This window comes from Oculina patagonica, chromosome 4 (assembly GCF_052425735.1).
Source record: "Oculina patagonica isolate OP01 chromosome 4, crgOcupat, whole genome shotgun sequence".
Classification (NCBI taxonomy): Eukaryota; Metazoa; Cnidaria; class Anthozoa; order Scleractinia; family Oculinidae; genus Oculina; species Oculina patagonica.
This window is the reverse complement of record NC_135761.1, coordinates 26206396-26230940: the sequence shown is the minus strand read 5'-3', so window position 1 is coordinate 26230940 and position 24545 is coordinate 26206396. Positions and strand designations below refer to the sequence as shown.

The 24545-nt window shown below is 38.9% G+C and overlaps 2 protein-coding genes across 3 annotated transcripts; one reads left to right on the top strand and one right to left on the bottom strand.

The window, feature by feature from the left end:
- Positions 1-744: 744 nt before the first annotated feature.
- On the bottom strand, positions 745-9759 carry LOC144649938 (MTOR-associated protein MEAK7-like). 2 transcript variants are annotated; one of them, XR_013569984.1, is made up of 7 exons: positions 9565-9759; positions 6210-6772; positions 4663-4943; positions 4108-4226; positions 3096-3272; positions 1706-2257; positions 745-1405 (listed from the first exon to the last, which is right to left on the bottom strand). XR_013569984.1 is itself a non-coding variant. In XM_078509530.1 (6 exons), exons 1-6 carry the CDS (start codon positions 9712-9714, stop codon positions 2150-2152), a joined length of 1398 nt encoding a protein of 465 aa, XP_078365656.1. In that variant the 5' UTR covers positions 9715-9759; the 3' UTR covers positions 1691-2149. The 2 variants fall into 2 exon arrangements, 1 of the variants encoding a protein (XP_078365656.1); XM_078509530.1 differs by lacking the exon at positions 745-1405 and having other exon boundaries at positions 1691-2257.
- A 577-nt stretch (positions 9760-10336) lies between these two features.
- LOC144649984 (methyltransferase-like protein 27) lies at positions 10337-23989 on the top strand. Its single transcript, XM_078509607.1, has 4 exons — positions 10337-10434; positions 17020-17248; positions 22554-22926; positions 23432-23989. Exons 2-4 carry the CDS (start codon positions 17114-17116, stop codon positions 23635-23637), a joined length of 714 nt encoding a protein of 237 aa, XP_078365733.1. The 5' UTR covers positions 10337-10434; positions 17020-17113; the 3' UTR covers positions 23638-23989.
- The last annotated feature ends 556 nt before the right edge of the window (positions 23990-24545 follow it).

Genomic DNA, 24545 nt, shown 5'->3' with positions numbered 1-24545 from the left:
ATTTACACGTTAATTTCCCTCTCCCACCTTCCCTATCATCTGGCCTCAAAAGGGGGAGGTCTGGAAGATAAGAGTATGCTTAAAACAGCCTTATGCGATCTGTGCAACGGATTTTAGCCAAATTAAGACACGAGAAAAATGGCCACCAAATTGGGTGGAATTTAAAAATAACCACTTTAGACAGTGAAGAGACATGTCAATAACAAAATACAAAAATTGAAGTAGATTAAAACAGATTGCGACATGGGTAAACGTCGACTTCAAATCTACTACCATCAAATTGCCACCTTTATTAGCCTCGTGTTTAAAGTTCAGAATAAATGTACAATCTGTATGTGAAGTTTTCGATTTATTATGTTAATTACAGTTACAATTATTGCATATGCAATTAGAGTACTCTCAAATAAATACATTATTAAAGCCCGTACTAAACACTGTATTTCCTCTAATCTTTTAGTTTGTTTGATGCGGTAGTCCGGTGTGGTCTGCGCCATCACGACGTACTACTGAATAACGCATTTATCATGTAATAATTTTTGTGGCAAATTACTGCCAGTATCTAATTAAATTTTGGCTGGATAAAATATACATCTTCAGTAGGCCAACTAAGGATCCAAATCAATCTGTAAAAACAGTGCAAGTTCCCGCTGTAAAATATGAAATTCGTAACCTTTTCACTCCTAACACCAACCATTGTTTAGCAGGCATATTACACATGTATTAAAATACATGTGTAATACGTGACTCACAGACTTCCTTTGGATTTTCCATATGTTCCCTTCCAAAAAGCGTCTGCGTACAGCAGTACACGAAATCCTTATGCCTTGATTTTCACACCAAAATTTACAAAACGATACGTGTTATCAACAGTAAAGATACGTATTATTAACAATAGTAAAATAATTAATATTCAGTAGATAATTTGTCGACGAATAAATACATCTTGTAATTACAAATCGATAGATTATATCTCAAGATACCTTTAAAATTGTGTACATAATATTGGCAAGTACAAGATGAATATCTCTGATTCCCATAAATTGTTTATGGCTTTTCCTTCCTGTAATCCCAAGCGTAATGCTTTGTTTAGTATTTCTCTTTCATATAGCTTATATAATATTTCTAATTTTCGATTGATTCAACACTGTCAATAATTACTCTTCAGACATCTAAAGATTAATCGATGATAAATGTGCAATTTATATTTCAGTTATTCTTCTGTAAACTCCCTCCTCCACAAGCGCCTCTTTGGGTTTATAATCAAGCAGGGAAAAAGAAGAGGGAAGAAAGACCAGGGGGCCTCGCTTTTAATTTGTTCGCCCTGCTTGATTTTTCCCTCGTTTAACTGAAGTAATTTATGTGGTGAAGAAAGCTTTTGTAAACAAAAAAAGTTATACCTTTAATTCTAACATCAAGAAAATGGCAGAGATTAGATACCAGTCAATCAGGTCTGCACCGAACAAATCTACAACTAAAGACAAACGTTCTGATGTATTGATTATCACCGGTAACTAGTTTAATTACTTTAGGAAGGTCTTTTTCCCTTTATACAGCCCACCCACCCCACCCAATCCTTTACCCCAAATGACGTATATCGTGGTTAAAATAAGCCCAGTGCCTTTACAAATTTCAGTTGACTGTAAGATCTTGTACGTTTTGTAACTTTTGCTGTTCATCTTACACTTGCCACTAACAATGGAACAACTTTAATACGGGCACCAACGAGACAGGCAAGACAGACCGTACTATAGAGGTGTCCGTATTACAGAGGTAGAGTTTATAATTATATGAATTTTTTTGTCGCTGTCAGACCAGGTGAACTGTCCATAAAAAGAGGTTCGACTGTACATTGTAATCCTCTTTTAAAATATTAAAACTGAAATTTGTGACGTAAAATCTCATCTACGTGCCAAATATAATACATGTAAAGAATTTCGGGTAGATAAATTAAATGTAGGGTTGTTTTTTGGAAGCTTACAGTATTTGAAATTTACAAAAAGAAAAACAGACATCCTGAGACACAAGGTATGGACTAATGATTGTAAACTGTATATCTGGCTTAAAAAGAAAAATACTTAATAGATTATGTAATCAAGAATACAATATGTCAAGAAAAGATTCTACTGTATCTTATAAACCCAATCCTGGTTTAGTCTTCTTCTGGCTCTCTGTATCCTTCACTGTGCATCTTCTTGCCAATGACTTCCAAGAAAGCTTTGGCTTCTACCTCAGTATCCAATACACTCTTTTTCTCTAACTGTTACAGATAGGAAATAAATAAATTATAGACTGAGGACAAAAGAAACAAGAACACTGTGACAGACATGAAATGTAGAGCTCTACAATGTTATTGACAGCATCATGCGCATAGTATCATATATTTTATTGACTGATGGCACATTCACAGTTACTTTCAGAGAAAAACGTTTTATGCGGGTCAGAGGCGGTGGAGCGTTTAATAACGTGTATGTGAGGGAAGGGGGGGGGGGGGGGGAGGGGAGTAACACTGTCCCAAAAATACTCGGCAGGTTTTCATATTTGGAAAAACTCTTTTTCGTTCTGTTGTTCGAAGGCCATACGATCGTTTCCGATCATTTTTCGAACTTTTCTGAAGGTGAACGCAGTTTCCCGAAGAATTCCAAAGAAGTTTCGAAGACGTTTGAACTCGTTCACAAGACGGAATATTTTAAAAACCAAACTAACGCTGCGCTCGCGATATTTTCGGGGTTCAGCCTCCCCTGCCCCGCCGACTATTCAATTGAATCTTTTTTACCTTAAAGATCCTTATGTTATGAGGATCATTCAACAATTCTTAAACGATCTCTGAAAGATCCTTTATTGAAAGATCTTATTGAAAGATCTTTTCAGGATCTTTGCCAGGACCTTGAGGATCTTTGCAAGGACTTGGCAAGAAGCTGAAAAATCCTTGCAAAATCGTACAAAATCTTCGAGAATTAGTTAAGGGCACTGAAGATCCTTGCCAGATCTTTAAAATCCTTAAAGTTCCTGTGAGATTTTTTCACCAGGGGTGCCCCTCTTACTCTTTACAGTTTACAAGTATTCTCAACCTTTCCCACTGATCACTATAGGCTCACCTCGTTCTCGGGTGGTACACCAACACCCCAGGCCTCAAGCTTGTCAAGCTTAAACTCTTCCTTGGCAGAGAGCTGAGGGCTGCCATATGTGGTACAGGAAGGCTGACCACGACTATGACCTGAGCCAAAATCATCATCCAACCAAAACCCAAAGTAGTTTAACTGACCACCCATACCCTAAAAAAGGAACAACGATTAATATAACTTTCATGTCATGCTGCTACTTATTTTTGGCTTTTGTGAGGTGTAAAACGCACCAGTTACGTCATTGATCTGTAACTCAATTGGCCGTTGGGGGTCCTTTTGGTCTTCGTAGAAACAGGGTCTCAGGGTCTTAAGGGACACCAATTTCCATTTTCAAGACTCACAAACTCGAGGACTCAAGGGGCTTAGGGTCTTGAGGTCTTAAGGTCTTTGGGGTTTTTTCACTGCACATAGGCATTATTTTCACTAATCGATGTGGGATGTGATTAAACAAGATGATACCTGTATAACAAAATTGCAACAATTATAATAATCCTATCAATAACAAATTGTTGTTAATTCTGATCCATTCTCCACATGCCTGGCAGTATTCCCGGGATTGCAATGGCGAAATAAAAGCAGACAAAGCTACAAGAAGAATTTTGAAGACAAGTGTCATCACTTCCCCCATAACTTTCTCACAGCTTGGCCACTCAGTTTTACAGTGTTAAGCAGCTTCATGAATATTACTGTATTTTGCCATCATACCAGAAAACTGCCATCTACATTGACTACATTTAAATGGGTTCTTTCTTGTTACAAATCTCGTCCTTTCATGATTGATGAAATGTATCAGTGACTTTTGGACAACCTTTGTATGGTTAATAATAATTTCATTACTACTACCTGACGGAATTGCACTCCAAATAGTTCAACTAATAAAGATTCAAAAGTGCACCATGATTGACCTGTTTGAGTGCATTGTACAATGTCATGATTGTAAGTTATAGCTGCATATTTTTAACTTGAATAATTTAGAACTCCTTACCAGTCCATTGGGCATAGTCTGCATGCCCATATTTAGATACATGTAGTTCTCATTGTAGCCAGTTGGGTTATACACACCCATTTTAGGCTTCAGGCTAAACAGAAAGCAATAGCTGTCACCTAATAGAGACAAAAAGAATAATGATAAGGTGGTGGTCTAGATATGTTGTTTGTTATCAATTATTGTAAAATAATTTCTTTTTTTATGATTTATTTATCATTAACTAGCTAACAAGCACTGTACAGTTACAAGAGGATGGTGTAGTTGAGCAATGGTTAGCACATTGCCCTACAGACTGACAGGTCTTAAGCAAGTTTTGAGCAAGACACCTTACTATCACAGTGCCTAGACAGTTTGCCACTCAGGAGTATACATCTAATGGGTACCTGCAGTCTGGCTAACTACTAATGGGGTTACACAGGGGGAGAAGCAAGCACCTATAAATGCATCATGCTACAAACATATGGGTAACCACTTGCACCATTTTGGCTTTACTGCAGATCTAAGACCTCGAGGTCCTACATAGGTCCAAGCTTTTATATTGGTATTACGCACCTACAAAATGAGACTTGATAGCCCAACTCATCGAGGCAAATCCTCCAAAAACATGTCCACTGGTGTCTCTGGCCACAATAAGCACAGGACCTTGATTGGTAATTTGGTGGATGAAAGCACTGAAGCTCTCGCCATGAATTTGAGTTGAGAACAGAAGTCGCCATCGATGTTGCTGTGACGCAGGTAAGTGATGATTAAGAAGAATAATAGATGGAATGTCTAACAGTGAATCAATTTTATTGAAGTCCCCTTCAAACTTGCATGGCATTATTATGTGTGATCTGAGGGAAGAACAATCACAGATTAAAATAATGGGAATTAAATGATGGGAATGGCATGTATATATAGGTCAAAAACATCTAGTAATCTGTCTTGACAATAAAAATAAACAACTTTAGTCTACTTGCATTCAAATGAATCACTTGACACCGGAGTTCACTAGTCTATTAGGCCCAATGGGGTAATTTTGCGGTGCGGAGTAAAGTATTGCAGCCTGTTACATGCAATGAAATTTACAGTACAAATCTACTTTTTGTTGTGCAGCAATGCTAGGACTCCACTAAGGAGTGTATTAAATGGGTATTTGGAAAAAGAATTATCTTACTCGCCAAGAACAGCCTAACATATGCATATGGCTTGTTGGACTATTAATATTAACCTGTGATGGACTACTGCCCTCCAATTCACCAGGCTTTGTTTTCACAACACGGCAGCATTAACAACGTTGAAATGGGGGAGGGGGATTGGAAAACTGAACCATGGTACCTATTAAATAAGTGGAAATTTGGTCATGTGTCTCAACAGTCTTCTCCAAGATTGTTGCAAGTGAGGATGAAAAGTTACTTGCCCGACAGGAAAAACAACTTGTCCTGGACGGAACAGGACACTCATGAGGCCTGAAGTGTAGTAACAGTTTACTTTACAGTACATACTTGTTATGCAGCACTTCTGAGTGGTATACTTATTCTTTGAGCGCGCGTTGGATATGAGATGGTAGATAGCAAACGAGGCGGTTAGTCAACCAGGCGGGTAGAGCCTCGTTGGCTATAACAATCTCATGTCCAATAAGTGCGAGTGGAATAATTGTTTTATTAAAAACGCCCAAACAATTGCAATATCAAGAGCTCCCCAGCTGTTTTTGTTGACGCATATCGCCTACCATATTTGTGGTCAATGGTATATGAGCTCATATACCATCGCCTGTTAACCAATCAAAATGCAATTTTTTTTTTAATTTTTTTTTTTTTTTTTTATTTTTTTATTTCCATTTAAAAAAAAAAAAAAAGAAAATTGCAATATACTTTTGCTAGTTTTTAATAATATGGAATATCCCACAAGTCACTTTTATTTTCTTGGTATATAGTGTATACCAAGAAAATACAAGCACTTGACAAGTGGGATATTCCATAGTAATAAGTATACCATGAGAATTTATCGCAGTACAAGATGGGAAGGTTGGGTTGAATACTGCGGAATAAACAATGGCTTTCCTGTATTCTGATTGGCTGTATTTTCTATGGCATGGTATAAAACACTGTATCACTCACCTGTCATACTGCACATGTGCAACTGTCTCTTCACACCCTTCCTCTAATCCATGGGGTTTCTCTTCCAACAGACTCTCCACATCAAGAAAACAAGCTCTTGACACAGCAAGGAACAAATTTTCTATCAGTGGAAACTTACTAAACCACAAAACAACTTCCTCTGGTGAAACACAACTAGGATCTGTTTTCTTGCCTAGAAGATCTTTGATAGCATTTTTGGCAAATCTGTGGTTTGCTTGTGCGTCTGTTTGTAGCTTCCATTCAGCACCAATGCTTGTCTTCTTTAATGCTATTACATAAGCATCCAAGAGTATTTTACAGAGATCTTCAACCTCCACACTGGTTACAACTTGATCGACATCAGCTGTTAAGTAGTAAAATATGTGCGCTTTCTCTTCCCTGCTTCTTTTGAAGACGTGAGACATTGAAACAAAGAAAGCCACCTTTCCCACTTGCCCATCCTGTAGTGGATTTTTCAAAGCTCTACGAGCTCGCTGAATATTGCACATTTCTTTGAAGAATCGGTCGATGGTGGGCTCTGGCAAAAGCCATGTCAAGTGATTCTGTAATTGAGAAAAGTTAAAGACACGATCATGTAAGTTCAAAATTTTTAACAAGCCCCCAAGTCTATTTGTTTACCCCCCCCCCCATTCCCTATGTAGTGGAGCATGTCAATTACTGAACATGAAAACAGGGTAACTTTATGCTTTTACTTTTCATCCACAGTACTAAAATACTTTTTATAGTGAAAATGTGTTACCTAAAACAGACATCAAAATTGTATGTAGCTTACCTGATATACATGTACATGCAGTATGGTTTAAAAATCCCCCTGCCTTATAAGCCCTGCCCCTCAAAAGGACCTAAAAAGAGATAAGCCCCCCCCCTCCCCCTACCCACCCATCCCCATATGGGTTTTATGAGAGCTTTTTTCAGTAATATAATATAAAATATATAAATATGAACTATTCATTATATAATAAAAAAAATTATTATAATATAAAATTGCAAACAAGAAACAAACACGACAAACATTTATTTTTAAATAATTACTTTTACTCTGGACACATACATCTGTTATAAGTGTTTGCTTCAAAGTACTAACAGCTGCATTAAAGCTTCCATCTTCATAATTCCAACCGTGTATATGTACAGTATATACTAGTATTTTTTACCAAAATAATTACAATTTTAAAACTAATGTTAATTAAATATCATTTTATTGATTATAATAGTTTCAAATGAGTGTTTTAAAGTAATTATTTAATATATGTGTGAACATCAGTGTTTGTAACATGTGCAAATACAAAGCAAGTATCAACTCAATAAATTATATATGTACAATAGTCTTACCCTATATGTAGCAATTACACTGTATGTATTAACATTAACAAAATTCAAATCCTGTACAGTGAAAATTAAAATCCTTATGTGCATGACACAATATCATCTTAAATTGAAAATAAGTATTAAAGACAGTTATTTTCATGATATAATTTACTGGAAAAATCCTACTTGCAATTCAATTTATATATTGGTTCAATTGTGGCCTTTACCTGATCTGATAAAAATATATTAAGTGAGTTCTCATTTGCAAACCTTTTTCCTATATTTACAGCTACATTTTAGTAGCCTATTGAGCTCTAGGTTGAGATTAACAGGGATTATATCTTAGTTTATAAAATCTGCGACTTTACGAGATGGTGCGACTGATATAGGGTAATTTTTTTTTAAGCAAAGCAAACTTATACTAATTATCACATGCACAATGATTTCAGTTCGAAGTATCCTTTGATTTGAATATGAAAGAGCACTAAAGATATCAAGCTGGTGATGACAAAATAAATAACAAAGTCAAAACGCTTTGGCGAAAAATGCATTAGCAAAAACACACCAATGTGCTGACTGCTTTTTGCTGACACATTTAAAGCATGCTGGATGGTTTGTTTATCTCTGAGTAGGACTGTACTGAAACATCGTTTCCACATGCCTTAAGCGGGCTAACTTTCTTAGCTTTGCAAAAGAAATTAAGACGTTGAGCCAGTATGGCTAAAAAATCAAAACAGCAAGAGACACAAAATTTGACTAAAATTCTGCAAGCTCCTTTCTTTGTAGAACCTTTGACAACCCCTCTAATTTAAGCTTGAGGAGTTTTAATTTATTACATATACATAGATCAAATTACTGCAGAAACAACTTCATTTGTAAGGGAAATTTGACCGAGTTGTATTTAATAATCCGTAAAGCAAAGCATACATGTAACTCTATATGTTGATGCTTTTTAAGAGTAACGTTATAGGTTGAAAAAAATTACATCAACTGCAGCTGCATGGGAAACACACATTCAAACACCTGCTCTTTAGAAGTGAAGTCTTTAAAATGGGTCTAAGAAATAACTTGGTGTGCCTCAGTTGCTATCTACATTTCATGCACCAGAAAGCAAAGTTTAACTCAACCGACAGTCAATGTAATATCTTAAGAACTTTGTACACTACTGGTGTAATAGATGCACTTACACTGATCACTTAATATGGTTGTACCACAGGGGTCTAATGATTTACATGACTGATGTACATGTTAGCTGTACATACACATGCCAAAAAAAATGTTAAATGTGAAATATTAAAATTATGTGAAAATGTTAGCTAGCATAGAACTTTATATTTTAGGCCTTTCTTTATGAAACGAAAAATATTTTTTAAAACCTTTGGAGCGAAAGATCTAGTAACATTAACAATATTATGCAGAAGAAAAGAGAATGATACAAGAACAATCAATTGGACAAAGTACAATATGACCTGAAAATTCACTGACATCTGCCATTCTTGAAATTGATTTCATTTTACCAAAGTGTCAAATGAAAATTTCAGATTAACCCATGTTTATTCAGAAAACTGTCATGGGTCAAAAAAAAATAATTTCTCTTAAAAATACTTAGGCTTAATTTATATCTGAAATACAACACCAGGGGAAATTTCGTGTAAACTTGTCGGTTCCTATCGCTTAATGAATGAGAATCTACTAAAAACATAAGCTTGTGTAAATAAAATTTGCTAAAACAGGAGTAGATAACGATTTCGATTCAAAGGGAAGCTGATAAAAACAAGAGGGCAGCTGGGATCGAAGGCGTCAAAACCAAACAAACACAAAGAGCTCTGTCAGAAAACCGGATCGGAGCCAACAATCGGCAATTATTTATCAGCGTATTTGTGAATTTTACACCCTTCTTTTCTTTCTTGAACATAAGATTTCCTCTAAAAAGTGGAAAAATTGTTCAAGTTAAAATTTAAACGGTGTAATTTAAAACGTTTCATAGGCTTAAATTCAATCGTTCTAAAAATACATGTTTTCTTACCTTAAACGGTTCAAGCTCTACCTTAAAAACACCGTGTTCGTTCGCTGTAGCCAGCCGGTCAAATAGTGCCAAAAGTTGTTGGCGTTCTCTTTCGGTAAAAGAACGGTAGCTGTCTTCATATTCTATTCCTCGACTTGCTAAAATGCCCATATTTGTTGCACAGTTCACAAGCCCTTTGAGATCCCTTTGAGAAGAAGCGTCGGAAATGTTTTATAAACACTGCAGGCTCATCAAGGAGATTGGTAACAAGCTGAACGTAGTCACGCACTAGGTCACGCAATAAGTGAGCAAACTGCAACGTCATAGTTTAAAATAAGTAACGATTCAAAGAAACGATACAATCTACGAATAGCCGTCTCATAATCGTTCCCCTTTTTGAAAAAAAAACGTCGCATACATGTACGTTGAGTTTTCCCTCCGTATCTGATAAGCAATCGAATAAAATCACTATAATTTGTCAAAATGATCGTGTTTAGGGTCGTTTATCAAAGGCTTGAAAAGGGGCTCTGGGTAATCACATGCCCCGGTCGATCTGGGATCACCAACCGATCGTGAGATCAGGATCAGCAAATTTACATGGAATTTGGGATCTGTCGGTCCCAGATTACAATAAACTGTACAGCCATATAAATAAAGCTTACTTGACTATTTATTATTGTCTGTCATTTGTCATACTGAGGGTTTAGGGACGTTTGTTCCCCACTTGCCGCTGACGCCCCCTGCCATATATGGTAGTTAGTAAGCTTGATGTTGACCTTTCGGCTCAGCGTTAACTGACGGCCGGTTGTATGCGAACAGAGATCGGATATTTTTCGTTGATTTTCCATCGGGGAAAAAGAACAAGAAGAAGGACAATCGCTCACTACAAAGGTAACTTGATGTTAATTTTGATAAACAGTCTTCTTGCTTGTTAAAATCTGCAATATTTTTGGCCAAATTAAATTTTGTGAACTATCAATCAGGTGTATCAATGCACTCATTCTAGATCACGTTCCTATTCACCAAAACGGCACAAGGGACGCTCAGTCGGCTCATCGAGCAAATAAGTACAATTCTTGGATGGTTAATAATGAACTTGTATTTATTGAGAAATGAGGACACACGAAATCTATAGAACCGGCTAAAATAATGATAACACCGCTTGACATGAGACATGCAAATACCCTTCAAACCCACAAGCGCACGAGGCGGGGAGGGGGTGGGGTGAGGGGGGGTGGGTGAGGCTGCAGCCTCCCCAAAGCGGAAATTTTTCGGGCAAAATGCTTGGAATTCGGGCAGCAAGCCTAAAGAAAAAAAAATTCCAAAGGCTAGCTTAAAACATTCAACGTATTGTTTCAACGTATTAACGCCTTAGTGTTTCACAAGCCTTTACATGTTTATAACTTTCAAGCAGCTGCAGGGTAGAAAATATGTAAATTGGTCCCCCATAAATACTTTAATTTTTGCTGAACTAGGATGGATAAATAAAATATATATTTCATAAGAAGGATACAGCGCATTGACATCTTCGGGCAAAGTTTCCTTTGAGCAAGCAGCCAAGGTTTGTACACAACTATTTCAATGCACGTTTTGTTCTCAACTCGAAATGCCTCTATATTCGCCTTTCAACGCATGCCCTCTTTTTTCGTGCATGTTCAAACCATTCACCATGAGGTACCCTTCTTTATTGCGTTTTTCAAATAATAGAATTACTGCTCGTGTAATTTGCTAATGTTGTGATCTCGTAATCTCTTGCAAAGTATTCGCAAGAGTTTTATACGCAATTTTCTCTATCGCGATGTAGAGGGGGCTCTAGCACCCTTCCATTTTTTTAAAGTTGTAAGAAACAAGTACCAGGTAATAAATAATACAGTCCGACCTCTATTAAGCGGCCACCCTCGGGACTTTGAAAAGTGGCCGCTTAATAGAGGTACAATATACATTGGATAGGAATTGCAGTAAACTTGATTTTATTGACTCTCTATAACAAAATGCCTATAAAAGGTGAACATATATGAAAATAACTCCAATATTCATTGTAACAAAACACCAAGTGCATTTCCAGCCCATATATATACATAGTTCTGGCTCTTACACAGAGGGCACTTAGTTGAAATGTACAGTATTTCTTCGGGTTGATAATGTACAGAAAAATATGCAAAACATCATTGACAAGTTTCTCAGGCCTTTGTGCATCAACAGTTAGTACTGATGTGAAAAATTGTGCTCAAGATATTTCACCATTTCGCTTGTAAAGATAATTTGCTGGCCGCTTAATGGAGGTAAAAAACCACATAAATAATACACTTGCGACAGCAAAAAGGTGACCGCGACCGCTTAATAGAGGTGGCCGTTGAATAGAGGTATCAAATACAGCCGTTTACTGACAAATAAATCGGGACTTTGGAAAGTGGCCGCTTAATGGAGGGTGGCCGCTTTATAGGTGGCCGCTTAATAGAGCTCGGACTGTAAAACGAAAGTTGAAATAAAGAGACAAAAAATCACGAAAAAATTTCATTTGTGAACGCCTTTCCAGAAGCTGGTTATATTTTTTTGTTCCTTTTTATCTAGGTCTGTGAAGGACTAAAGTAACAACAACTACTATTAGCAAAGTAGACTGGCCTTCAACTGAGAGACATTAAGGACATGGAAGTACTGACAATTTTCTAATCATCTTTTAGTATAACTAACTAACCGAACGAAGCCGCCACGGTATGCAAGCTTATATGATTGGTAAATCCGGCAACGAGTGCATCTGGTGAACGATCTGTTTCCACCGTCCGAATACTGAATCTGAATACTTTGTTAGTTTGTTTACCTTCGGATTTCTAGAGTGAGGGACCATTTATCATTTATGCCAGGGGGTGGGCTGGCAAGATTCATTATAGACAAAACCAAAGCATGTTGACTCCCTTCCAAACAAAAGAAAAACATAATGACCCCCCCCCCCCCCCCAAACAGGAACTAGCCTATACCTACTAACAACCAGTGTTTATTTTGTAACAAACTAGCCTGCATAGTAGACTCGCATCCAAAAACAAACTAGTGACGAAAACACTAGTGAAGGAGAAAGTGACAGTTCTGGCCGTTTTCATGCTAGAGACGATAAAGTCGTCTAGACTCGTTTTGGCTGCTCTTGCGCAGAGTTCCCCAGGGCTTTCCGTCTTCACCTTCCGGTTGATAATTAAATGTACTGTTGCTCTTTTCAAGTTCTTTTCAAGTGATTTTGATGAAAACACTTGTAGGGCTTTTCCCTACGCAGACGAAAAGCTGGACAGTGCGTTAGTTTCCACTGCAACAGCAGAAAACGTTTACAATTGCTACCAATACCACCCGTCGTATTTCACGAATTTTCCAACAATACAAAAGTGGATTCAACGCAGAGTTCATAAAAATCAAAGTCGCACTTATAAATCGAACGATTTTGATGGTTCTGTTTACTACTCTTACTTGAATAATAATTAAAATGCAGAAGAGTGGAAGATAGCATAAGATAAAAGCAGCGTAAACGTACAACATGTTATAAACGGTTTGTTTATAACGGGTCAGATTGAAGTTATGTTTTTTACTTGATGGACGATTCTCGGATGGTAGTTGTAAAGGCGTCACCACAGGAAAACGCCCGCTTTGATGTCTTATAGTCAGATAAATCTTTAAATAAGAAATCGTGGTCAAAAACAGGAAAACTGTTATGATTGCATTGGCCAAGGCATTGTAAACTTTGTGATTCCACACAACGAATGATGTTCCAGCAATGGTTAGTACCCATAGCAAGATTAAGAGAATGACCACCTTTTTTGTCGTAACCAGGATACGATACCGCAGGCGGAAATACAGCGCCAGATAGCGGTCAATAGCTATCCCTGTAAGAGTCGCGAAAGAAATAAATGGCAGAAGCCAGTTTACTACATAGAAAATTGTTCCGATTGTACGTGAAGCTTCAAGCTGGCCATTCATTGCCGTCAAAACAGCTGCGATGTAAAGGGGTTGAACTACAGCACCAACTCCTAGATCGGCTAATGCGAGACTGAACAGAAATGCCTTAAGCACTGAGTGCACTTGAAGCGGAGACAATTTCCAAAGCGCTGCCATTATGAACGCGTTACCAAGAATTGCTGTAGCTGAGAAAATGGTGTTAACAGCAACATCTGCTATGTACAAGGCGAAGGGAATATCTGAATCGAGGTAAAGTCCACGAAGAACGACGGAAAAGTTGTCCGCCATTCTTTGTTGATATTAACCTTGGTTGGTTGAGTTGTAGATGTAGACTTGATGCCAAGGTATCTTAGCAGATATGTCTGTTTAGGTTCAGTGAGGCTTCGTTTTCTTCTCGAACTTAATAAAAGAAAATTTGATCTTAAGTTCGTTTGGATTGAACAGCTGCCAAGCTGAAAGAAATTAATTGGAAATTGCAATTTGTCGTGTACATATTGTAAACTTTCTGTTGGTTTTAATGATAGCTTATTTCCTACAAGGAAATTGTCTTTCGAAAGGCAACCAATGGCGATAACAAGAATCTACTATGTAATATCGAAATTATGAAGGACTTGATAACTTCGCCATAGGTTGTTACTTATTTGTTCAATTTATTAACATCATATGATCAGTTTACAGATCAACTACAAAATTGCCGTTTTCGGCGAAAATGAATCTATGTAGTAAATAATAAAGATGGTAAATTTTAAGCTCGGTAATAAATAATAAAGATAAGATGTTCTACATGACACGAGCATGGGACAAAGAAAAATTCTGAGTACCCGACGGGAATCGAACCCATGGCCTCCCAGATACCGGTTGGGCGCTATAACCAACTGAGCTACGAGAGACTCGTTGTGAGCTGGGCCATTTTACTAGGTTGATATGTGACACGCGTCCTGCATACTGCTAGGATCAGCAATGTCGAATTCATCAAGTTTTGTGGTAAATAATAAAGATGGTAAATTTTAAGCTCGGTAATAAATAATAAAGATAAGATGTTCTACATGACACGAGCAGGGACAAAGAAAAATGTCCGCGGTCCCCATGGCCTCCCGCCGGTGGGCGCTCTCCTGCTCGGGTGGTGAGCTGGGCCATTCTGTGGTGCACCCTCATCTCGTCAAGTCTCATCAGTTGTAGTAAATAATAAAGATGGTAAATTTTAAGCTCGGTAATAAATAATAAAGATAAGATGTTCTACATGACACGAGCATGGGACAAAGAAAAATTCTGAGTACCCGACGGGAATCGAACCCATGGCCTCCCAGATACCGGTTGGGCGCTATAACCAACTGAGCTGCGAGAGACTCGTTGTGAGCTGGGCCATTTTACTAGGTTGATATGTGACACGCGTCCTGCATACTGCTAGGATCAGCAATGTCGAATTCATCGTTTTGTATGGTATTGCTCGGTATTATGATGATGTTCTCTGACACGAGCATGGGCAGTCTGAGTCCCCGACGGTCGCCCATGGCCTCCAGACCGGTGGGCGCTCTACCAACTGAGCTACGAGAGACTCGTTGTGAGCTGGGCCATTTTACTAGGTTGATATGTGACACGCGTCCTGCATACTGCTAGGATCAGCAACAATGAATCTATGTGTACCACGTGAATTCCGTAAAAATTGTGAAATTGTGAAAGGACAGTGCCTCATCGCGTAAAGACTGTCTCTAACTGTCAAATACTCGTCACGGATTTTACCAGATTTGTGAACAGCCAATATTTATATCTGTGTCGTAGGAAATCTAAAAATAAACTGTTAACAAGCGTCTTTGGCTGCGGATGGCTCGGATGGAAATGGATTGCACTTTGAAAAAATTAAGGCTTTTGTTTCCGCGCGTTTTCAAAAAAATTCGATATTTATAGCCGTAGCTTGACTTCGCGCGTTTTCAAAAAAATTCGATATTTATAGCCGTAGCTTGACTTCTTTTATCTGCAAATAAAAGTTATATCTTCCTCTAGATGTTCAAAGAGTAATGTTTTTCATGGTTTAAGTTGTCTACCACTAATTTCAGAACAGTTTCGACCAAAAATCTGCGAAATCCCCTTGCGATTCCGCCATTATTCAATTGAAGTTCTTATTCGTTGCTGATTGTTTCCGGTAGATTCTAATCGTAAAATGTTTTCAGAATTATCGAAGCCAACTGAATAAACATTCCCAAACCTGCTTATGTTCTTCAGTATACAGCTAAAGCGCGAAAGACCAACAGTTCCTTTTTAATTTCACGCGTAATTAGTTAGTTGACGAGGGAACCTTTAGGAGCATTGCCCTGTCATATTTTGATGCCATTTTATTCAAAGTCACTACTCAGAGGGACCTGAAGGGGTAAAATGAGAACTGGGATTTGGGTACATTTTTAGTGGGAAAATGGGATCTGGGACTGGGAATCACAAACAAATTAACAGAAGGAAAACTAAAACTGCTAGCAAACCAGAAAACCGTTAAATATGCACACGAATTAAACAGCCAGCAGTTACACTGTTTCTTGTACGCTTATTCTGGTGCATCAGATTATTAAGCAGTAACTAACAAAATAAAAAAAAATGCCAGTTGTACTGAACAAAAAGGTCAGCCCCTGCTTGTACATTGTGATTCAGAACGGATCCTTGAAAATCCTTCAAGATCTTGTAGTCAAAGATTGCACTTTTCAAAGTTTACATTTCACATTTTCACTCTTTTAGAAGCCAATATCTTCTAACAGTTCTTGAATTCGAGAGTTTCCTTTTGACACTGAACGGATGGGATAAAAATTTATCATTAGGTTGTATAATCATTCGATTAGGTACGCTGTTCTGAAAACTTGGACACAAAATTGTATTATCCGCAGTTTTAACTTTGAAACATCGCCGTAAACGGTGATCTACCACAGCCTGTAAAATGACAATAATGTAATTCTCCATTATCCCTGATATAAGTTTTAGAGGAATCGATGTTCAGAATTCAGTGAATTAAAGCTTTACAAGATAACACCTCAAGAAATGTTAGTGAACTTGTTATTGAGCAAAGTTCGTGTGCGTTGTTAACGCAAAAGACTGCTAGCTTTGTCAAAACAGAGAACAGAAGTCTATGCACAGCTAATCTTGTATAAATTAAATCTCTTTTTGCAACCAATCCCGAGAGATTTCCATGATGGTGAGACAAACAAAGAAGATAAGTAGAAATATGTTTTTTTTAGTTGTTAATTAGAGTGTTTTCAACCCCTTTATAAACCATTCGTTGTGAATATCAAACCACTTACGCCGACTAGTTCACTCGAGGTTATTTTTACGTATTTTTGTATAAAATAGTGTTTATTTTTCTTACCTAAAATGTTTTCACTGTAACTTCAGCGAAATATGAATTTCAAATGAAAATATATATCTTTTAAGAAGAATGATGAACTGTCCTTTGCTTTAAAACCCGTCCTTAATTTGACGGGCTCACAAGGGAACAACCATTGTATTCTCTCTGTTTAGGAGTCATTGGTTAAGTTCTGTAATGTATTGTTTATTCTTTTGTAGTACCGGTACACAAGAGCACGTTCACAGAACCCACGTTCTCATTAAATTTGATAAGCGTTACTGGCCAGAGTTAGGCATTCTTAGAACGAGAGAGATGAATTTAGACTGTGGCAAGGGACTCAGTGCAAAGTGTCCAAGACCAAAGGAAATTTTGGATTTATCTTACTGGAACACATCGGATGATATGGTCAGGAAAGCTCATGACATTTGGTCCGAGACTTATGAACAGGTTCGTAGCAATTATTTGCATTTCATGATAAAGGTTTTTCGATCTCGATAGCTGCGAGTGAAAGGTACTCGCTAAAAATAAATAACAATCCGAAAATGTGTTATTTTATGGCGATCAGTGTTGGGCCACTTATGCCACACTCCACTAGGCAGCATTTTTTAGTTGTCCTAATGTTTTCTTTGCTGAGTAGTCTGAGAACATGTCGAACTCTCTTGAAAGACCGCCCCGAAAGACCGCCCCGCTGTAAATCAGATCAAAGGAATTGTTTACAAATTTAAGAGTAAGATCGTTTTCAAAATGTTTTAAGTTAAACCTGAAATGCGTTTAGATGGTTGCAAGTGACTGCAATAAAGAAGATGTATTAGGCAAGTTCACACTTCTGACATTAGGTATCAAGGCCGCCAGGAGACAACAACGGATAGGCCGGTAAATACTGAACAGGCAAGTCATTCCCCTCTGACTTTCAAACACAGGGCAGCCGAATCAACAAAATAATCCGAAATTATCACATTTTTGTTGGGAACGATTGCCGTATAGCCTCATATTTAAATATACTGTTAAGTGTATATACACTGTTAAGGGTATCTAATCTGCACATTTGTATACAGCTACACGGAAAGGTCTCAGAAAGAGTACCTAAATTTAGTTATTTGGGTGTTGCATTGGACGAAACACTTTCTTGGAAAGATCAAGTTGAGAAGTAGAATCTGAAGTAGAAGGCTTGAGGTTTTGTCTCGTATACGATCATGCTTTACGTTAGAAGCCTCTAAACAGGTATATAATTCACTCGTGCAGCCGTTATTTGACTACGCTGATGTGACCTGGGCTGCAAGGAGCTTCTGCGCCTACAAAACCGTGCTGCTCGAATTTTTCTTCAAAGAAAAAACTTTAAAAGAAACATTCCACGTGCTTAACTGGATAGATTTAGCCTGTAGAAGGAAACTGCACAAATGTATCTGCACAAATGTATCCCAATGGATACCAGCCTCCTTGCTGAATGGGCCACCCTGGTTAAATAAAGGGCGCGATCCATTGGACAAAAATTTCCGGAAATTCCGGTACAAAATCGAATGGTACAAAAAGTTTCTGAAAACTCGTTTCGAAAATTTTGGTCAACTTCTGGAGGTTGTCCTAAAATGCCGGAGAATCGAAATTCTCGGAAAATCCTGTTCCATTCGCCGATTTCTGCTCGGGCCCAGTTTTTCCCAACCCGGAAATCGACAAAGTTCGACATGGCGGTCATTCAGCTGCTCCCGGATCTTCTCGTCTTTCTTCTCCGTGCCTCTTTCTGTGCTTCGCTTGTTGTGTTCTCGTCCCCGTTTTCTCTCTCGGCCTCTGTGCTCCACTGTTTTCGTTTCCGTTTGTGTTCCGTCGTTCTTCTCGTTGCGTGCTCGTTTCTGCTGGGGGTTGTGGCTTCGTTCGGGGTTTCTCGTTTCTTTGCGGTCTGCCTGGCCTTCCTCCGTTCTCCGTCTCCGAGTTTCTCTTCTTTCCATTCTTTTCCCTCTTCTTCTTGTGGTCGTGGCATCATTGTTCCTCCTCAGCTCACAGGATTCTGCCCACGCATTCCTTTCACCCTTCGTGTCTCCTTCTCCCCGCCCTTCTTTCTCTGCCACGGGCTCTCTTCCGTCCTTTCTGCTCCGGTCTTCTTCGTCTTTCTGTTGGGGTCGTCGTTCCTTCTGGTCTTCCCCTCCTCCTTTCCCCTCCTTTCCCCTCTCCGCCCTGCGGCTGACTTGTCTGCACTCTCTTCCCTCCCCCGCCTTCCCTGTCGCACACCGTGTCTCCCGGTTGCTTGGGTCGGTCGTCCGGCCCCTTCTGCCTTGGTCGCCCTGCGCGGTTCGTGGGTCTTGTGCCTTTGTGTCCGGGGTGTTTCCTCCTCTCTCTTTTTGCCCGCGTCGTCTCTTCCCGTGGCGTGTGTCTGTGTTTGTCCCGTCCCGCGACTCACTTTGACACCGATAACTAAGTTAGTCACCCATCTTTTCGTGCCACGTATATAATTAAGAAGGTAATTTGCAGAATTTGCAAGTGATATCAAGAAGATATAACATACACTTTAAAAGCGGAGCTCCCCAGTTCGTTTTTTCGAGTTTTTCATTCTGAATACGTGATGATACCATAAAAAGTTTTGTTAATGAGAGAGATGTCAATAAACGCGATGTTAAAGTGTCTATTCGATTTATTGGTTAATAATCATTCACAGCACAATATTGAGTTGATTTTTGTTCGGTTGAATAAATATATTTTATAGGTGGAATATTCTGGTCAATCGTTGCTCAATAATTTAGAGAATTTTATGTAGTTAACTGAATGGATTCCCTTCGTCTGTTATTTTCTAGTTAGCAATGTGCGGAAGAAAAAGCCTGAACTAAAATAACTCACTTGCAACGAAACCGAAAATGTTTTGGCATAAATATTCAATATGATCTTCAATATGATCTTCGCTCAAACGGCAAACGCAAGCTTATCTTTCATTTTGCCACCCTTTTATTGAATTCTAAAATTAATCCCTCATAAAAACAGGGAAAATCCCACATTTACGACAAGCACAAAACTACTAAAAAAACTACTCATTTGCGCGTACGAACGTCAAACGGCAGACTGCAGAAGTTGATTTTTTGTCGTTCGCGAAAAAATAAAAGTCAATGCTTAAAGGACCCTAGTCAGCCACGCCTTTGATTTTGTTTACATACGAGAATTTCGGTATTATTTTTTCGCAGAGCTTGTCTAAAGGAAAGAGATCAATGTGAAACTGCTAAAAGTTGTTAAACAGACTTCAAGTGCAATAAGATTTTGCTTCGCCATGCGGTTTTCATAATTTTGATGGCATCGAAAATGGCGGAGGCTGACTAAAATCCTTTAAGTTCAACTTTTAAATTTTACTCCAAACAAACAAAAGAATGATAGAATAACCAGTCAAAAAATAAGCACCAATAATTTTAAAAAGTATTTGTGGCAGTCTTATACCTCAGTAAAGCAAATGCACAAGTGGACGAGGATTTCTTTTCAACGTGCGAAAAATCCGAATTTAGATGGCAGAGAAAATGGCGGAGGCTGACTAGGATCCTTTAATCTCTATGATGACTCCAATTTCACGCGTGGGAGATTTCAACCCATTCAAATGCAAACGAGTAAAATGGAGCAGTTGTATAACAATTCGCGTATAATGTTTTTTGTTGTGTAGTTTCACAGAGTAGTTTTACACGTTATTTGTAGTTACAGTTCGATACTGTACTTGTTTGCGGGATTCTCTTTTTCAGTTTTTATATAAACTGCAGTGTTTTATAAGGATTTCCAGCCCTAAGAAACACCGTAATTGAACAAGCATAAAATAACGATAATTTAACGTGACATTTCTATTGTTACCATGTTTTTAAATTTGTTAGTGTATAGTGGAAACATCTTCGAATCGTTCCTCGGAAGTCTTCGACAAACTTTGGAAATCTTCGGTTAACTTGAGATATCGAGGTGATCTGAACACTCGAATAGAAATTTCATATCTTTACGCAATCCTGTATTATTTTATATCATCATCATCATCATCTCATCATCATCATCATCATCATCATCATCTCCTTCATTTAAACACGATCAGGGTTTAAGCACAATGCTTGTGGGGTCGTGTGCTAAACTAATATATTACTAATATTACTGCCAAATACTAATAGAGTACATTTGATCATAATTACTATAAAAATAAACAATTATATAACAATTAGTAACATTTAAAGTCGTGGTAATGTCTGGGAGCAACTGAACAGACTGGGCATTAAAATTAAGCTCCTTAACATAATTATCCTTTTTCACTCTACGATAAAAAGCTGAAAATTGGGAGCCCGTATTATATGAAGAAACATTGTTCCATAAGATGAAACCTCTATGGCCAATTGAATTTTTAACAAAGTACGAATAAATCTAAGGACTGTGATCTTATTGCTCTTTCTGAGGCTGTAAGTCACACAGGCTTTGCTCGCTATAAGTAAGACAACGCAGCGGGTGCTTCACCGTTAACCAACCGTGTAAAATAGTTTAATTAGCCGGAGTTTGTATAAGTAGTTTAGTGTGCTCCATTTTGTATACTGGTAGACTTCAGTAGATGGCATATCGCGGGGCAAGTTGGAAATCGCTCTCGCAACCGCCCCAAACGACAAGACCATAAAAAACTGAAGGCAGGATGACCTTAAAATATTAGGCTGCGAACAGGTTCCCGAGTGGGGTTTCCGCGAGCGAAGCGAGTGGGGTTACACGAGCGAAGCGAGCGGAAGAGCGGGGCCTGAGGGGGAGTAGGGGGGCGCGGGAGCCTCCCCCTCAGGCCCCGCTCTTCCGTTCGCTTCGCTAGCGTAATCCCACTCGCTTCGCTCGCGGAAACCCCACTCGGGAACCTGTTCGCAGGCTATAAAATATAAATCCATTAGGGTTCTCTTCTTAAGAACGAACTCTTTTTTACATCTGTAAGATGATGTGACCAGGCCAGCCGATCATCGATAGTGACGCCCAAATAGCGAGTGTGTTTCACCCAGTCGATTCGATCATCTCCGATAATGACAGAATTTAGCGGTCCGATATGCGGTTTTCTCATCAGTAGCATTGCTTCGCACTTTGCCGAGTCAGTAGTTAAAGAGTTCTCTAGGCACCAGTTGTTCAATTCAGATAGTGCTTCATTTAGAGAAGAAACGGCTCAGTCAACAGCGTCGCCGATGCAATAAACGGTCGTGTCATCCGCGTACATAAAGACAGAGCCAGGGGGAACTGCATTAGGCAGGTCGTTGGGGTCCAATACTGACCCTTGAGGGAAGTCACATGTAACATCAGAAGTACTTCTGGTAACATTTTAATAACACAGTTGGTTGCTGGTCGTTTATTCAAGTATTGAGTTCGGTCGGATAGGTAGTCCGTCAGCAATGATAATAAGGGACCTTGAACCCTGAATTGAAACTTTAACTTTTGCAGTAAAATAGCATGGGATACACAGTCGAGAGCTTTTTTGAAGTCAACGAACGCCACAGCCACTACTTTGTTATCATCGATTGCTCTTCTCCAGGTTTCTGAGAGATGTACGAGCAAAAGTTCTGTAGAGTGTCCCTCGTGGTAGGCCCACTGTTTATCAGTGACCAAGGTACCCATTTATACACCTGGGTGGAGAGAGGCACTGTGAGAGTGTCTTGCCCAAGAACACAACGCAGTGCCCCGGCCGGGGCTCGAACCAGGACCGCTCGATCCGGAGTCCAGCGCAGTAACCATGGTAATTCTTATATATAGACGTAGTTTTCCCCAAATCCCTCAAACTAAATGTATTCTCTGTTTCTTCCAGGACATGATAACTTCAGGGTTTCAATCTCCAGATGTGTTGGTTTCGGAACTTCAAAAAGCCACAGAAAGCACTTTCTCAGTGGTGGGAAAAGAAGCTCTCAAAATCCTCGATATCGGAGCAGGTACAGGAATGATTGGAGAAAAGCTTGTAGCAAGAGGCTTCACCAACCTTGAAGCAATCGATTTATCGCCAAAGATGTTGGCCATTGCTGAAAAGAAGAATTTATACCAGAGAATGGTGTGTGATTCGCTTTACAACTGGAGACAACATTTTAACGCTGGCCAGTTTGATATCGCTTTAAGTTGTAGCGTGTTCACACCGGGGCAGCTAAAGCCGAATGCTTTCGATGAAATAATCTGCCTTGTAAAACCTGGTAAGAGAACTTGTTTATTTTTCTAATATTCTCTTAACGTTTCTCTTTGTCTCTGATTTGTAAATTGGCGTAGTATGATCAACTGAGGAGAAACCGATGAAAGGCTCTGTAGACGGTTCATCCTCGAATGAAGCCAAAACAGAAGGCAACCTCGTCCTCGCCGCTTACATAAGGCAACCTCATTTCCAGGGCTTTTCCCTTGGTAATTAATTTGGAAGGCCGACAGGGAAATTACCAAAGGAAGGGCCTGGGAACAAGGTTGGAAACCTAGGCTCTCTGAACTAATTTCGATTTTTTGAAGACTACGTATTGAAAAACTAGTTACTTTTCTCATTGTTTCTGATTGGTTGTTATATGTGCTTGAAAAATAAAATTTAGAGTCGCACACTGCCGCACATACGTCTTCAGTTCTCTCTTTGGTTTGACCATTAGACGTTATAGACAGGCCGTTCATAGGTTTTTTTAAGATTAGATTCACTTTTTCTTACTTTCTTTTTAATCTTAGGTGGACTCATGGCTCACTCTATGCGAGAGGATGCCTACAGCACTGTGGAATATGGATACGAGAGCAAGTTAAAACAACTTGAGGAAGAAGGAAAAATAAAACTGTTAACAAGAGAGAGAACAGTCAGATATACACACAAAGAAGCTAATAGTTTCACTGTTCCATATGCGTTTATTCTCGTCTATCAAGTTATTAAGCATGACTAACATCCTAAAGATAGCTTGTGTAAAGCCGTCTCCTATTTAGAATTAGCATAACCCAAAGACCAACTGTTATGGTCTATAAAATACTGAAGTATGAAATAAAGTGTTGCAAGCTAAATCACGGGTCTTTGTGTCATTATGTGTCACCTAGGGCTTTCCACAAGTTGTTCGGCAACTTTTTGACAAAGACATCTTTTTATATCTCGAGCAACTTTTTCTTTTTCCTTTCGAGAAACTTTTTGCATTCTGAGCAATTTCTAGGCCGAAGATTTCCGAAGATTATCGGAATGTTGTTTGAAAGCCATACTCTTTAGTAACGTTTCCGTATATTTTTTTTGAACTTTTCCGAAGATTAACAAAGTTTCCTGAAGATTTCCGAAAAAGATCCGAAGATCCAAGGCAGATGCGAAGATCCAAGGCAGATGCGAAGAAGGAAGCAGGTTCCACATCACAGAGCGTAACATCTGCTCTCTCGACAGAGGACGCTGACAGAGTACTGGAACAGATCAAGATCAACACCCAGCGAGTCTTTAATACCAGCAAAGACAGACAAAAGCAGAAGTGTGAAAACCTTTTGCACGAAAAACAGGCGGCTGTATCCCCAGCTGATACATCGTACCTGGACAAAACTAACTGGGTTATTAATTTATCTTCTAGGACCCTCAACGACGCCGAGAAAGCCCTGCTGCACTAAAGGATTGAACTTCGCCGTAACTCCTGCGAACGTCCCTGCCAAGGAGATTATCGCCAGTGTCGAATCAGCTATAAGACAACTAAACGCCGAACAAGCAGACACGGTCAGAAGAACTGTCAACAGTATCCTTCAACAGGCTGAACCACCAGAGCCTAACATCACGGAGGAAATGCGTGACGCGCTTAAAAGCCTAAAGGAGGACGAGTCCATCATGGTT